We start from the raw sequence: 17,081 nt of genomic DNA on the forward strand, positions 1-17,081 counted from the left end.
TTTGCTTTTGTTTGGTTAATCTTTTTTTTTGCGTGGACTCTGAGTGTAAATCCATGTGTGCCTGCATGCACTGGTGAATGTGTGTGTGTGTGTGTGTGTGTGTGTGTGTGTGTGTGTGTGTGTGTGTGTGTGTGTGTGTGTGTGTGTGTGTGTGTGTGTCATATGGCCAGCAGGACCAGATTTTGACATGTGACCCTCTCTGCAGGCCTGGACCCGGATTACAGCTCTAATCTCTTACCTGTCACTTTACACACTGCTGCACACATCTATAAAGGCTGTGGCAGCCAGGACACATACGCACACACACACGCAGATATTCACTATACACGTTGGAGCCATGCATAATCTCCCAAACAAAAATATAAATAGATACACACATTTTTTTCATCATTGTATTGTATCTACACCCTCCAAGGCATACTAAACACACATGCCACCTCACCCACACTTGTTCACACACTTACAGCATACGAACACTTCAGTTGTTTCCTACAAATAGCGAGGTCCGTCCTCTCTGACCTTCATTGACTGGCTGCCGTTCTGTCTCTTAACAGTATCCGTGACGATGGAGAAGGGGAAGCGGGAGTGGGATATTGGAAGGGTCACATGACCCCCACATAAACACATACACAATTACTGGATGAGTATACACACATATAAATACCCTAGCCACGGTCGAACACAGCACTCAGAGGGGAGTGGAGGGCTTCACATGGATGGACACACACACACACATACATGGACAGTCACATGCATTTTTGTTGGATAATGAAATTAAATCACAATATCTTTTTTTATTCTAGTATATGACCAGATGTCATGGTAAAACAAACCCTGTTTTTGACTATTTTTTGGGAGAAAAAAATCAGTGAGCACAGCCTCTCATCTCCTCTCAGCTGGGAGCAGAGATGGAACCAAATGGACGCAGTATGCTGCCCACTCTTCCCAACGGCAACTTGCTCCTCCAACATTTTCTGCCATTTCCTGGATCTCTTTGATATTTTAGGGTCTCACAACAACCTGCCCCCTCCGTGCTCATCTCTCATCCCACCCCATCCTCTCTGCCTTAGCCAAGCCCAGCTCCCCCTCCCCTCCTTCCCTCCCCTGGCGGGGGGTCCCGGCTGAGGATCATTGCCTTCGATCGGAGGGGCCTCTGATTGCGGGATTGGACGCTCGCGGCGGACTCGACTAGATCAATCCCACCGATTCCACCATTTGGGTCCCACTGTGCCTGATGACAATGTTGGCATTCCACATGCAGCCCAACAGGCTTGATCAAATCTGGCGCATCGATCTGGATGAGAGGGGCAGCGAGGGCCCAGGCAACACGGACACATGTGTACCGCAGTACAGTACACGTTACACAAATGAATACAAATACAAGATATCTCTCCAAAACACCATCAAATATGTGGAAAAGTACCAAAGTGACTTCTGAATGACACTGACATTTAGAAGAGAGGGCTGTGGAAGTTAACTGGTGTTTTGTAAGGTCCACTGTGCTGAGGAGTCACAACTCTGGCTCCAAAAATGTCCTGTTCATGTTAGAATGGTGACGCAGTGCCACTTGATCTTTACCACAGTAATTGCAGCAGGCGGCGAGTCCTGCTGTGCTTCGTTTTCATGCTCAAGTTCACTCACCATCAATCAGTCTATCACAGTTACAACCTGAAGCCCCCCCATGTTTTGCTTCTCAGAGGACATACTACAATGGATCATATCTAATATCAATTTACAAAGATCGATTTGTCTTAATTTGGGGGTTGGGGAGCTGCTTCCATCCAAAGTTAGAGGAGCACATCTCCGTAAACTCTGACTTCTCTGTTGTTCTGAGTTTATAGACAGACATATGCCTCCGATCGTTTTACCTTCCAGCCAGGAGCTTCGACAGCTGTGTGTAACATGTGGGAGCTTCACATTATCCCAGTGACAAGGAACTGGTCCCCAACAGGCTTCCCATCAACGACCACTGCTACTGCTCAGCTCAGCTCAGCTAACAACTTAGGATACTCACCCAGCCCAAATAACGTCAGGAAATAAATTGTGTTCAGCAGTGTTTGGTGGTAACCCAATGGTTAAGTTGCATATCCAACCTGTTCTCACTCCCAGTTTGTCAAATTGCGTCGCTCGGTCAGTGACCCCTGCAGCGGATACTAGCGGACCGAGGCTCCATTAAGTGTCTGCATGACGCACCAGGCTTTTTAACTAACTCCTATGTACACCCATCCATTATTAGGTCTCAGAGCAACTGACGTATAAAGAGCAAGGAGGTCTGCTTAGGGAGGAGGTCGGTGGATGGATTTAGTTTGTACATACATGTTTATTTTGAAAAGACACTATGTATAAAACAAGCGGAAACTGACAAGACTCCAAGACTGAAGCTAGAGGGTAACCTAAAGCGCTACAGTGTGAAGTATAGAGCCACTGGCCGAGAGGTGGCATTTGAGGAGTTGGTAGTGAGAGCGTTCAACATACCAGGAGGGGGACATTCATCACATGTCATATTAACTCAACCAGACGAGTTACATGTCTGCCACTATTTGTCCTTTAAACTAATTCAAAAGTTTGAGGAGCTTAATTGTACGTTAAGTTGTGTAAATTCTTGATCGGGTTTCTCATCTTTTGTTGATCTTTTCTCTTGTCGCTGCTTGTAGTTGGTGCACTGAAGTCAAACAAGGCTTTGAAAGAGCTCCACCTTACCAACAACCTGCTGAACAGCTTCCAGGATGCCATGTATTTAGGAGACCTGCTGCGCTACAACACCACTTTACAGACACTGGAGCTCAGCAGCAATGTTGTATCAGATGCTGGTAGGATGTTCAGCTTTGTTACAGAACAAAACTATATGTTTATTCAAAGTTGTGCAGGGCAAATTGATATGCCAAAAAAATCTGTGTCTGCAGCACTAACCATTATATGATCAAATCAATGCATGTTCTGTTACACGGCATGGTGACCGTTATGGATGGTTAAAGTTACATCTGCTCTCTGATACAATTCCCGAGAATCACTCATAGCAGCTGTCAATCACAGCTCAGCAACCCTTTTTATAGCATCAAGTAACAAATTAAAACAAAACTTATCAGTTAAATTAAAACTTGAATACACATCAGCACGATGAGAACTACCTAAAATAATAAAACCATCTTTTGGAAAAATGTATATGCAGCCGCTAGCTTCGTAGGGGCGGGGTTAATGCCAGCCAGCCACCAGATGGCCATCAAGATGTTTTGGCTTCACTTTGGGAGCTGTCATGTCCTCCATCTCTATATATAGAGTCTATGGTCCTGACTCTAGCTCTGTACTTAATGCACAGACATGAGATTGAGGTCAGTCTTGACATTCAAGAGCTTGAATAAGCAGATTTGACAAATGTCCAACTATTCCTTTAAACTGCAAATTCACAGGTCAGAGTTCAACATCTTTTGACATTCAGCCAATGGAATCTCTTTTCTTTTTATACGTCACACACTCAATGTGTGAAGTGCTGATTAATGAATTAAGTCAATGATATAATAGCAGTTTCTTAAAGGATTTAGTTTAACAATTTGAAACTATTGGTAAAAATATTAGGGCAAGTTAATGTAAAACAGAAACGTAAAAACAACAATTTATGGTGAGAGAAGAAGTCACATGGTTAAAAATCTCCCATCTCACTCTCTGAAAGACACTTCCTTTAAACCTGAGGCAAAACATTGTTTCACTGCGAAATGCACTCCCACATGTTCATAATTAACATGGTGTGAACGAGAGGCAGAGCACATGTTCACAGAAGTTGTTTGCAATTGAGATACGTAGTCTTATTAATCATTAGTAACCCTTGTTCAGTTTCAGCTAATTAAAGAATGACCCTTCTAACTTAGCCAGCAGCTTACAAGGAAAAAAAAAAATCAACGCAACAGGATAGGTAAATACAGTGGGAGGGGTCCTCACACTGTCACTTTGCAGACATGGGCACTCCAACTTTAAGATGATCTCACATGTGAGAAGGTTTAGCACATAGCAACCCTCTCATAGTTACTGAAGCTCCATCATTCCCACCAAACATCTGTCAGTACCATTTAGCTTACAGATACAGAGCCGTTCAGCTGAACCTGTTAAGCTAATTAGCATAATGTAATGTTGTTTGGTTGTGTTTTCACTGTGCAGGTTTGGAGGAGCTGTGTGATGGTCTGAGGTGGCAGACTGCAGGTGTGAGGGTCCTGCTGCTGAGGAACAACCACATCACTGCAAATGGAATGGTCCATCTGGCCAAAGCTCTGGTGAGGATACATGATTCCAGCTTTTAGTTTAGAACATAGCCCATTAATGCCATCAGTCAACATATACATGATTATATTCTAAGGGCAAAGAACAGACCTTTCTTTTGTCCATGGACATCAGAAACTTCAGTGTAAGTGCAGTGGTTTCTCCATGGCCGCCGTAGCTTTCCTCACAAGATAACTTCAAAGGAATACTTCTCCCACAAAATGACCGTTTGCATATCTATCACTCGCTGTGTGTTACCTTGAGTTCTTGAAGAGAGGGCTGTTTTCTCTCATGCCTCCACTGTGAACTGAGAATCCAACCAGAGAGAAAAGTCCTGATGAATTGAAACAAACAGGGGCCGCATTTCACAACGGCCAAACATCCGTCTACAAACTCCCTCGCAACTTGTGCAATATAATCCAAGTCACTATCCCGTCATTTCTCGTTCTTAAAATAACTTGTACTTGTAATTGTAATGGAAAATAATTTGTTACCGGAGCTTTGTTTGTGTTGAATTAATAGATTTGTTCCTCGTGCTATTCTGATGTAACTGATGCAGTTAAACCGTCCCACTGATACCTGCTTTCCTTTATATATATTGCTTTGGCCTCATCCAGAGAACCCCCCCCCCCCCCCCCCCCCCCTCCAAAAAAGTCCCGCCTTCACTCGTTTCACTGTACACTCCTAATAACATGCATTCCTTCCGCCTGATTGGCAGCATAAACTGCACCTTCCTGTCATGTCAGTGGCGACTGTGGAAGTCAAAAGGCTAGAAATTAAAGGCCTGCCACGTACGCTCACACACACACACACACACACACACACACACACACACACACACACACACACACACACACACACACACACACACACACACACACACACACACACACACTTCCCCTGTCTCCTCCAGTGCTACCAAAAGAAGGAACAGTTTGATTAAATAATAGATGCACGTTAAGGAGGGCTGCTCATGCGGCCTGCCAGTCGTGGGGATAAGTAGATGTCCTTGCAGGCCGTAATGATGATAATTAGAGCCGTAGCTGGTCGTGTCGAATATGATGACGAGGAGAGCTGTTATTAACCTTTCTGGTTGGTCTGTGTGCTTTTCCTCTCTGTCCTCGTGGCCTGTCGGCTCATCTTTTGAAGGACTACTGCTAGGGGAGCAGATGTGGGCCAAAATCCACTTCCAGGTCTAGAATTTGGCTTATGATGTCTAAATTTACTCTTTAAAAAAACAAACTCTGAGGTGAGTATGTCATGCAGGGCTGTTGTTTTTTTTTTTTTTTATTCTTTTTGTGCTCCGTTGTTTTTTTTGTTTGAAGCCAGCATGTCATGTGTGAAAGCATACTGTGTTTTTGGTGGTTTCACACTCTTACCCCCCTCAAACTTCTCACTCCAACCCTCCTGTGGTTTACGTTTGACAGGCTTCAACCATGCTCGACTCTCACACACTCTCAACCACGCAGTCGCCTCTTTAATTGTCTGCTATTATCCCTCGTGCATATCCATTCGAGATGCTCTTCCTCCCTCTCCTCCTCCCCTCTTCACCGGAGAAGCTTCTCGCCACGCGTTGGATGTGGCGGTGCCCCTGTGTGTGTGCCGGGGAAATAAAGGGGGGGACCCTCTCAAGTGTGTTTGTTGTCACCGCGGTGCAAATTAACTCCGAAAAGAAGAGGCTCTCCGGGTCTGTCTGTTGCCTTCCTGGCTTCCTTTCCGCCCCCGCGCTCCCTCTCTCTTCAGAACGCTGACCAGAGGAGTTTAACAAGGGTGGTGAGGCGAGGGGGCAACCGAGGAGTGGGTGGCGCGTTCCTCTTCAAGCTGTTGGGCAACATGGGCCTCTTGTGCCCCAGACACCCCCAGCTTTATGCGCCAGCTAATCAACCTTCAACGCTAATGTGGCTCTGGAGAGTGGAAACAGAAGTTCTGAGCATTTAACACAAGAGGAAACAGTTTGAGAAGGAATAATAATCACCGCATAATAATAAAGAAGAATAAAAATGTGCAGCCTTTCCACACTGAAAGTACACAGAGTGTGTTAAAGCCCCACATACTGTATTTTTAAAACAGCGGTGAAAAGTCCTTGATTCCAGTTTGAACAGTGTGTAGTCCGAGGTTAACATGGAGATGAATGCTGTTTTTCAGCCCGGGCTGAAGGTTCTGCAGGTCCTGGATTTGAGTGAGAACCTCCTGGGGAACGAGGGCCTGCAGGTGATCAGGGAGCCTCTGATGGTGAACCGCTCGCTGCTCCAGCTCGGCCTGGCCCAGGCCAACATCACGTGTGAAGGTACAACAATAGATGTGCAGTTAGTCTTTTACATGCAGCAACATTTTATATCTAGAACTGAAAGAGACACAAAGTACTCATATGCCCATTATCATACATCATTAACTATATCTTTTTGGAATAATTATGTTTAATGTGGTTCACAACTTTGGTTTCATCAACCACGTGCATGTCTGATTAGTTTTGAATAGGGATAGGAAGGCAACTGACAATCATTATTTTAAATATGAAATAAACTGTTGATTATTTCTATTTCTGTGTTGTATGTTACCTTCATTTTACCAGGAAGCCCTATTGAGATAAAAATAATATCTTAAATAAGAGAAACCCAGGGCCTAGACCTTATTATTGTCTTGATTAATTGATCTATAATATGTTAAACTAAGAAATGGCTGCTGCAATGTCCCAGACCCAAAACAGTTTTAAAGAGCTTGTTTTGTCCCACAAAAGGGAAGGACAGCTTGTTTTGTTTGTAATTTGTGATTCTGGGCTATACAAAATAAACTGAATTGAATTGAATTGAAACATTCCAAAACTCACAGGTATTGAGTGTTGTAGAAGATAAAGCAAATGTTATCTATGACTTTGTGTTTTATTTATTATCAATACAACTGCCAATTATTTTCCAACAACTACTAAAACATTTCTAGAGGCAGAGCACCTGTGAGTACAGGAGTTAATCTCTAGCCAGTTTCTGAAACCGATCCATAGAATTTCTAGTTAAGCAAGCTTTAATCCAAGGCACAGTGGAAGAGTAATGTGGTTAAAGTCATACCTAAAAACTGCAGTCTAGTTTAAATTAGGTTCCTTTGGGAAGCTAGCAAAGCTCCAAGCTCAAACTAGGCTTGCAGCTACCATGGTGAACTACCAAACCCCTCTAACATTTCAACCTTCTCTCTGGTGAAGGTGCTGTGGCGTTGGCAGAGTTCCTTGCAGAGAGTCGTCAGATTCAGCGTTTGGACCTCCGTCAGAATGAAGTAAAGGTTGGAGGTCTGATGGCCTTGTGTCTGGCCCTGAGGATCAACCGGTCTCTTGCTAGTCTGGATTTGGACCACATACCTCCACAGGAGCAGGTAGGTGGAGCTAGCATTGTAGGTACACACCTGAATCCTCTGAAACACAGGTCGCCAGGACGTAGACCGAGCTGTACTGTTGGGTAGCGGTTAACTCCATGATCTTACATGCTGCCCTCTACTACAGTGGGTTTTAATCTGCTTGGTAGGTGATTGGACGAGTCATCTGTCAATCTAACTCTTGAAGAAGAGCAAGAACATCATGTCCTGATGCTATTGTAGCATCTACGCTAACCTCTTCAGGCAGCACCATTGTTGTACAGTCGCCTCTCCGTGTCATTGCGTCACACACATCTAAACCACGCACAGGGCTGCAACAGTAGCTCCTCACAGGATGCTGATTGGTCCAAATCACAGGTGGTCCAGACAGAATCCAAATAAGGTCTTCACCAGTGGAGCTTTTTTTGTGCGATTAATTTCCAAGTCAATATATATTTTTACGAACTGTTGTTTTTGTCATTAATAATTTAACACAGAACTCAAATTTTACAAATTTTACTTGCTAAAGCGAATAAATGCATCAACCAAATCACATTATGCTGATGATATAATAAATAAGGTTATCATAGTGTACAACCCGGAGGCAGCAAAGATCAGATCCACTCTTTCCTTTCTTACCTTTCACAATAAAAGCCCCAGACAAATACAATGGTAACTGTGTCGCTAATGGAACACACATTCATTCTGAGCATTTCTCCTAAAAGAAAATCACATTCAGTAGCTTAGGTTATACAACACTCTGCCTGCGCCAATCAATGCCAACCTTTTATTGAAAAAGTGAACCAGTTTTAATTTGGACTTTTTGCAGAGTATTTTGCGTGTTCGGGTTGTTTATTCGTCACGTCCCTGGATTGTAAAGGCCTTTACCTGAGGCCTAATGAGAGGATATCTCGTGTTATCACAAAAATCCAGCTGCCGTGCAAAGTGTTGAACTTCTAATTTAAACTTTTGAACCAGCATGAAGGGGAAGTCCTTGAATTGAAATTTGAACATCCATGACATCCATAACAACTCCATCTGCTGCATGTGATATATCTGAAAACTGTCTCTAATTAGACCTTGTGGTGAGATTGTTTGATCAACAGGATTATTTAAGGCATAAAAAAAAAACATGACCTGGTGTTATGAACAGTGATTTGACTTGTGTGAATGGACCTCCAGCCTGTCTGCTTTAAACAGCATAGCCTACTGATGGTGCTCATATTAAAACGGATACACTTTGTGTGTCTGAATGGCATTTGAATGACTGTTGGTGCTTTCATTTAAATTTCCCTTCTTAATTTAGAATGAAGGGGTACTGGTGACTGAGGATTACTTATCCTTAACGTCTTGTCTTCTGTGATGTACTCAGACTCACTGTGGTCTCATCTGTCATTTGGAGACACGAGTAAGTCATTTGTGTCTCAGTTCATCAGTGATACTTGGTTTTCCCCCCTCTCCACCATCCATGGCTGCAGAGGCCTGAGGAAAACGATGCCATAACTTTAATACATACCCCTGCTGGATTCACAAAATAATTACCCACACTTGCCATCTGTTTGTCATGATTTTATCTCTGCTTACTTATTTGCATATTAAAGCATTAATTAAAATCTCCAAGGAACGGAATGCTTACTTTAAAATTAACTCTGAAGGCGATCCGTGCACAGCTTCCAAAGTTGTTTTATTTTTGTTTGCAGTGATTTTCTGTTTGTCTGCGTGTTGTTTACACGATTAAGTCTGATTTTTATGAAATGTCTCCTCTGGCTAAAGTCAAACGGCAAGATGCGACAGATTTTGGAGAAGCAGCTTTTAAGAGCCATGACGCTTCTGTGAATGTGTGTCATTAAAGCTGGGACTTCTTCCTTGCCGTCGTTTTCCTCTTCTTCTGCTTCTTCCTCACTTTTGCACACGCACCAAAGCCTCCATATTGGCGGCTCTGTCTTCATGCTACTCTAAGCCGCCGAGAGACGTGATTAGCATTTCCACCATTGTCGGGAGTTAGTGTGGCTGGATATTTTAGAGGAATGGTAATAAGGGAATTTTTAAGCTCTGTCAGGTTTTGGAGTCACACAGCTGGGATTTGTCTTGGCGTGGCATATCCAGGTGGGAGGAGTGACGATTGTATTAAAAAGCAAATCTTTCCATCAGAAAACAGCGGGTGGCCAGATCAAGTGTTCTCGCTCAGTCACATTCCCCGGGTCGCCAAAGGAATACGTGAAAATTTCATTCGTCTGAAGGAAAATAAGTGTGGGTATGAATGTGAGTGAGTGACGGAGGGGTTATGGCAGCACTTTGTGTGTATTTGACAGAGTCGCTGATGTGGAGTTTGTGTGTTCGTACGTGTGTCTTTTGCATGTGTGTGGTTTTTACGGCTATGCGGGGGGCGATTGAAGATGCGCATATTTAAAAGGGGGAAAAAAGAAGGTGGCGAGAGGGGAGGAAATCTGGGTCCTCTTGTCTTTGTTTACAAGAGTCTGATTTTTCATGTCTGTTGCCACGCTGCTCCATTTGATCACTGGCCTGTTTGCTGTTAATTATTCATTATTTACCCATCTAAAATATTCATGCACCCTGGCCCTAGTGGAAAGCAGTCTTTTTTCTGGTGGGCAAGTTCTCTCTGTAGCCACTGCAAGGTGGAGCTGTTCATACATCCTTATCAGGGGACTCCGTCAACCCGGCTAATGCACTAAACTTCCCCTGCCCGGCGCTCTCTTAATCGCGGGTCGGGCGAGGCGGCCTCGGCAGCCTGTTTACCTGTTTGGTGCTTAAATATTTGGCTTTGGATTTAGCCGACGTGAGCGTCCTGTCAGCCGTCCTCCAGCAGAGGAGTTCAGCGATAACGCTGCAGAGTGTCCTCTCCTGAATGTCGCATGTCGGCACGGTGGAGCTGTTAGACGCTGTCTCACTGAGTGATAATTACAGCAGCATGGCAGCGTGTGTGTGTGTGTGTGTGTGTGTGTGTGTGTGTGTGTGTGTGTGTGTGCAGGAAGGAGTGGCAACAGGAAGGAGGTTCAGTAGTTTGTTTTAGTGGTCCAGTGAAGGGGGGCGTCAGGAGCAGTTGTGGGCTCTTGAGAGGAAGCCAGAAGGAGACTAAAGTATCTTAATGCTTAGAGGTATATTTTACTAACTTTACTTCTATGTTGTTAAATAAAGCCTTACACTCAGAGGCCATTGTTCTACACCTGTGCAATCTATTACAATTCTACTCTGCCCTAAATTCTACCTTTGTGGGGCTTTATAATGTGCTGTTTTTGTTGTCAGAAATGTGTAAATTCAATGATGTGTTTATTATTGAGACTAAAGTCAAAGTGAGAGCTATATACATTTTATGGATAGGTTTTCCTAATTATGTGTTACTAAAGTGTGTGTGTGTGTGTGTGTGTGTGTGTGTGTGTGTGTGTGTGTGTGTGTGTGTGTGTGTGTGTGTGTGTGTGGGGGGGGGGGTATCATGATGACTCACACACAGACTCACAAAACAAAACAATAACCGCTGGTAATTATTATGCCACACCATTACTTAATATAATCTAAATGCTTAAAACATAGAATTGAATTAACTATGACTGTAAAAGAATCATGATATGCATGATGAAAGGAGAATTAATGGCAGAACACATGTACTGAATTGCCTTAGATTGTGCAGGTGTAGCTAATAAAGTGTATCGGGTGTATGTGACAACATGCTTGTTAGAAATGAAGAGCTTCACTTTGAGGCCTTGAAACACTTTGGGGAACGCGTCACATTTGCAGGAAGAACAGGCCTTCAGATTACTGAATAAGAGAGTCTACTTCCTTAACTTTCTTAACTGTGTCTCAAGAATAATAAAAAGTCATTTACCTTGGAGCCGTTGTTCCAAGCTGCAGGGCCAGACTTACCCACCACGAGGCCAAGGGGCTAACTTGAGCTGTGGGCCCCTATTGACCCCCACGTTTCTGTTGCCTTTAAGAATCCATCATGTACTGTGGATATGGAGCCATAGAAACCAACCAGTACTGCTATTCTGGGATATACCTCGCTCCAGCTTTGTTATGTATCAGAAAACTTCTACTAATGGTGTAATGTATATATTACATGGCATTTATATATTACATTACATTACATTACAGTCATTTAGCAGACGCTTTTATCCAAAGCGACTTACAATCAGTAGTATATTACATATCATTCACCCATTCACACACTGATGACAGGCTACCATGCAAGGTGCCACCATCAGACTCTAACTAACATTCATGCAACATCCAGTCCACACCGATGGCAAGCCTTCGGGAGCAACTTGGGGTTAAGTGTCTTGCCCAAGAATTCGGCAGTCGATGTGTCAAGGGTATCGAACCACCGACCCTCTGATTGGAGAACTACCTTGCTCTCCACTACGCCACAGCCGCCCTTATATATATATATATAGATATATATATATATATATATATATATATCTATTACATTGCATATGTATATATATATATTTATATATCTATATATATAGATATATAGATATAAATATGCACCTGTAAGATAATTATCAACTGAAATAATTAAACACTGAATTTTGAACCAGGGTTTCTGGAGAAGACCGGTCTGAAGACATGGCCTTAATCATTACAGTGTACGTTCATGTTGCATATTCCCAAAGAACTTAGACATTTGCAGTTATTTCCACCAAGTGAACCTCGGGGCCTGTGCGGCCCCTGAGAGCCCTACTCAGTTCCTGCACTGGTTCTCCAGCCTTGTCAAAGTAAGGTTGTTAATAGCTAATGTGTGGCGGGCCATTGCCAAGAAACACAAGTAGATGTACACAATACACTTTCATTATGGATACATGTTGTTTTAGTTGTGCGGTTTGGATGTGTATCATTTATCCTAATAAATAACATGTTTACATTGTCCTTGTGAGCAGCATGAGGTTGTTAGCATTTAGCTGTGAGCACTGGCTACATACAGCCTCACAGAGTGGCTAGTTTGGCTGTTTGGCTAAAATCTCATTTCACCATGAGTGATCTCCATTCAGAAACAGCAGAGGAAAAAAAAACTAGGGGATACAAATTATGACAATTAGAAATATATAGCAAAGTAAAGGGTGAAACACAGTGAACCTTTTTTTATCAAACCATACCGAAGAAAAATCTATACCATAACGTCAATGCAGCACTCTTTAAACATATGGTTCTTGTGATCTCTACTTTTATTACCCTTCCACATAAAGGTTGTAGCGAGCGTTGAATATGCTGCCATAATGAAACATGGCCTTAGAAATCAGATGTCTTGTTTTTGTTGATATCCATTGAAAAGATCTGCTGTGGCTATTCTTTATTTCATCCAACAACCTTGTGTGTTCACGCCTCAGAGTAGTCTGCCGGCTTTAGATCACATCGCTGTGAATGTGAGAGGTTTCAGAAGTGACATCGGAGAACAGTTACACGTGTTTGTGTGGGTCTGTGGAGAGATTGCTGTGGGAAATGCAGCGCACAGAGGGCACCGTCTGAAGGAGCGCGGAGTCTTATTTTAGGAACAGTGTGAAACAAAGAGGTCTCTGGGTGTGTTTTCGGGCACCGTCTCTGTCACGGTCAGTCCCAGTAGGGTGGCTGGGTGACAGGACGGCCTGACCATGCATGTAGTCGGCACTCAGGTTTCAGTTGCATCATGATGACACCGGTGCTCTGGGGAACAGAGTACGTAGGCAGACAACAGCAACCAGGCAGAACAAACCTCCCGGCAACGCCTCAGAGGGCAGCGGGGAACGGCTCTGAGGGGGGGGGGCAGGGTTCACACTCCTACCAGATCAGTCACCTACTGCTGAAACCACACCACACAATACAGCTCACATAGTTCAGAGAGCATAGAGGAAAGACTATTTTTAACTACCATTTAACCAAGTGACTCACTGGAGAACATCTCATTTCTGATGACCAAAATAAATTCATCCTTTAACAGTGAATAGGAGGAGAGTTCTCAGTGAATGAACACTTCCTGTATTTGATCCAGAATTAAAATATGCGCTCTTTTAGTAATTTAAAACATAAGACAACAGCATCCAACAATTTCAAAATGTGATATTCTAGGATGTATCTGTATGACCAAAGGACAGATGGGATGATGTGTGCAGCCTTACATACAGTATCAATATCACTACCTCAGTTCAACCAAATGGCAACCTGAGATGCTACCAAGCCGATATAATGGAGGTGAAGGGAATTTAATTTAAAGGAATGAATAAAATCCTTTAAATAAATTGAAAGTGACATCGGTTTCCAGAAACACTGTCCCTGTGATTCTGGATAATCCAAGGAACAGTTTCTAAAGGGATTACATTCAGGGCCACTGCAAGGATAAAAAGTACTGCGGTCATGAGTCTGAGGCCCGGCTCCCTCTGAAAAAAAGATATTTTGAGATTATTTTTAAATCATTTCTACATTGATTTATTCAGTAATTGTTCAGTTATATTGTCTGTAAATTGTAATTCCCAACACAGATCAAAACGCTGTTCCAAAGCCTTCTCATCACTGACAGGGATATAATTATTGTTGCTACATACCAAATCATAAAAGTATAAAAGTGGGAAAAAGTGGTTAAATATACAAACCTAATGCTACCTGCCCCGAGTTTTTCTTTGGGTTTGTTAATGTTTCAAGTCAAAACAACTTTATTCTGGAATGTGTACCTTGTGATCACAAAATAAACAAAATGATTCAGCTCTTTAAACTGCATTTTGACACAGTAGCCCCCCTTAGTTGTACTTTCAAAATCTTTGATTTGCAGTTAGAACAGCCCAGATTATTTTTTCATTTTGATGAAAAAAAAATGCAGCAGATTTGTGAGCTCAACATTCATTCTGTGAACTCCTCTAGCATAGTAAAAGAAACATAGCTTTTAAGATTAACAATGCTGTTCAGTCACATCCCTACCCTACCTATATGTAGGTCATGTAACTTCAAACAAATGATGTTTGCCTCTTTTTAGGTGGCAGGAGCGAAACTGACATTTGTTGTTTTATAATTTCAGAAGGATGAAGACAGTTGGAGAACAATTAGATACAAAAAGAAAATGTAGGCTCCTTATTTGTGACCTTGGCAAACTATCATGTCTTTACAAAATAATAAAGAGGTATTTTGGCATTGTACCATTAAATGGCATGAACATAGTGCATAAAGCTGCTGTAGCTGTTGAAAACATTTCCCCTTAGGAGGATACCCTCGCATCCCCCTAGGTTTGGGCTGAGCCCCGAATGTTTACAACATCTGGCTCCGCCCCTTGTCTGGAGCCTTGGGGCTCTTACATGCTTTGCCAGGGTTGTTATCCAGTGTTGCCTCCAGATTTGAAAAAACACCTATTTTACAGAAAAAAATATAGAGGACATGACCTCAATGTCCCCAATTTCAGATATGGCCTCAATTACATTATACCGAAGAACTACAGGGAGCAACCAGGATGCTCCTTTCTGAAAAGGTAGAACGCTGTTTTTTTCAATGCTTTGAGCCCCAACAACAAACTTGATTTAATTTATAACATTTGATTACATTATGACCCATCTACCTAACCAGTGTAGCAGACTGTGTTTCAGAGGAGGAATACATTTAGGAAAACAGTAGAATGTATAAATAAAATGTTTGAAAATGTGAATGAAAGTGTCAAGTCAAAGCTACGGACTCGTTGCAAAGAGCTTCATACTATGAGACCACAGAACGTACTGTTCAAAGCCACAACTACTCCTGTTGTCCCTCGTTGTGTCCTTCTCTAAAATGCAACATTACTTGTGCAGAGAGTCGACTTTTCCTCCTGATACCTCTGAAAGGGACAAATCTGGATGAGTTACTCCATCAGATGAGTGTGTGTGTGTGTGTGTGTGTGGGGGGGGGGGGGGCACGGGTTGCTCAGGGGGAGTTGATGGGGGTTTGGGGGTGGGGGGTTTGGTGGGGGGCAATCCCCTGTCTCTCTGCAAACACAACAACAACAGCAGCAACACACTCCTCGCTGCACTCCTGATGTATTTTCAGGCGAAAACAGGCATATTTGCCAGCTGTGTAATTTACTGCGGCTCTCATTTGCATATTAAAGCCTTAATTAGCCCCTCTGAGCGTGTGTCTGTGCGCCTGTGTGTGTGCCTGTGTGAGTGAGGGGTGTGTGTGTGTTTGTGGGGGGGTGTAGTGTAATCACTTGGACGTGTAGTCAGGGGAAGTGGAAGGGGGGATCAGTATTTCGGGGTCTGGATTGGGGCCGGAGGGGAGCTGATTCACTTCCCGCCCCCCGTTCCCCCTGTGGACCGGCTGGTTCTGATACGGAGCGAGGTGGAGCTCTTTGATGAATAACACTCGACATGTCTCCTTGTCATTTTTAATCACTCCCTCTCTTCCAAACCGAGAGGTGTGACCTGCACTATCACGGGGAGCAGGGATGTGTTCTTTTTCTCCACTCAGTGGGTGGAGGTGATGGAGAACTGACAGTCAGGAGAGCAGGTGGGAACAAGGGAACACGACGAACACGACACGAGTGCTCACTGTCAAACTCTATCACAACTTTAGCATACAGTGTTAACAAGTGTTGATTGGAAGTCTCTTGAAGCATGGTTGTCCCTCGGTTGTTCCATAAGTAGCTTCAAAGTTACAAAAATTTAAAAAAAATTGCACACCATTAAAAAATGTTACCTATACATTCTGTATGTGCTTGTTCCAGCAATAGGATGTATCTGATCCACACTAGATAGTCATTAATTCATTATGAACCTGGAGCTGCATCATTACATCAAATGAGAGATTCTAGATGTCTTGTGCTTTACTTTATTTCCCTACAATCTGAATCTTGATTTTAAAATAATTTAAAATATTGTTTTGTGTGTTTGAATCATACAGTAAGGAGTAATAGTTCAACATTTTGGGAAATAGATTCATTTGGCTTTGTTCTGTGTGTGACAAGAGAAGCTTTATATCAAAGCTAACGCCAGGGCGTGGTTAGCCTAGCTTAGCATTAAGACTGGAAGCAGTTGGAACCAGGTAGACTCTGTCCAAAGTGAAATAGTTAACTGTCATAAGGCCTCTAAAGTTCACTATTTAACACTTTGTACTGTGTCTCACTTGTTGATTCTGTCCACAAACAGAAATCTAAAAACATCAGTTGGTTTTACTGTAGCTGTGCTCAAAATATGGATATTATGCTTCAAAGAGATACCTCAGAGATAAACTTGCTTATCCTTTCCTCTATTGGTATCCAGCTATGCTAATAGCTGTGTGCTACGGTATCTGTTTCTTAGATTTCTGTCTTCCCCTAATACAATGGAGGTTAACAGAATTTCTTCCGTAGTGCTCACAGCGTTGACAAAGTACATTAAAAAATCTGATTAAAATAATTTAACAGCAACATCTCTTTTCTTAAAACAGTGCCACACTTATAGTAATCCACATATCTTGCTGTTGGACATTTTCACTTGAACTATTATCAGTGGAAATAATAGTCCCTATAGTAGGGACCAATCAATTCTATTCACCTGCATTGTTTTGGGGAT

General features: G+C 42.8%; 1 protein-coding gene across 1 annotated transcript in view; it reads left to right on the top strand.

Annotated features, from left to right (window-relative positions):
* Positions 1-17,081, top strand: part of si:dkey-288a3.2 (protein phosphatase 1 regulatory subunit 37) — a 63,053-nt gene that overhangs the window by 22,841 nt on the left and 23,131 nt on the right. The window contains 4 exon segments of the mRNA XM_054614522.1: positions 2,655-2,810; positions 4,150-4,262; positions 6,394-6,535; positions 7,442-7,608. Of these exon segments, the coding sequence (XP_054470497.1) occupies positions 2,655-2,810; positions 4,150-4,262; positions 6,394-6,535; positions 7,442-7,608 (578 nt within the window).

Source organism: Anoplopoma fimbria, chromosome 15 (assembly GCF_027596085.1).
Source record: "Anoplopoma fimbria isolate UVic2021 breed Golden Eagle Sablefish chromosome 15, Afim_UVic_2022, whole genome shotgun sequence".
Lineage (NCBI taxonomy): Eukaryota > Metazoa > Chordata > Actinopteri > Perciformes > Anoplopomatidae > Anoplopoma > Anoplopoma fimbria.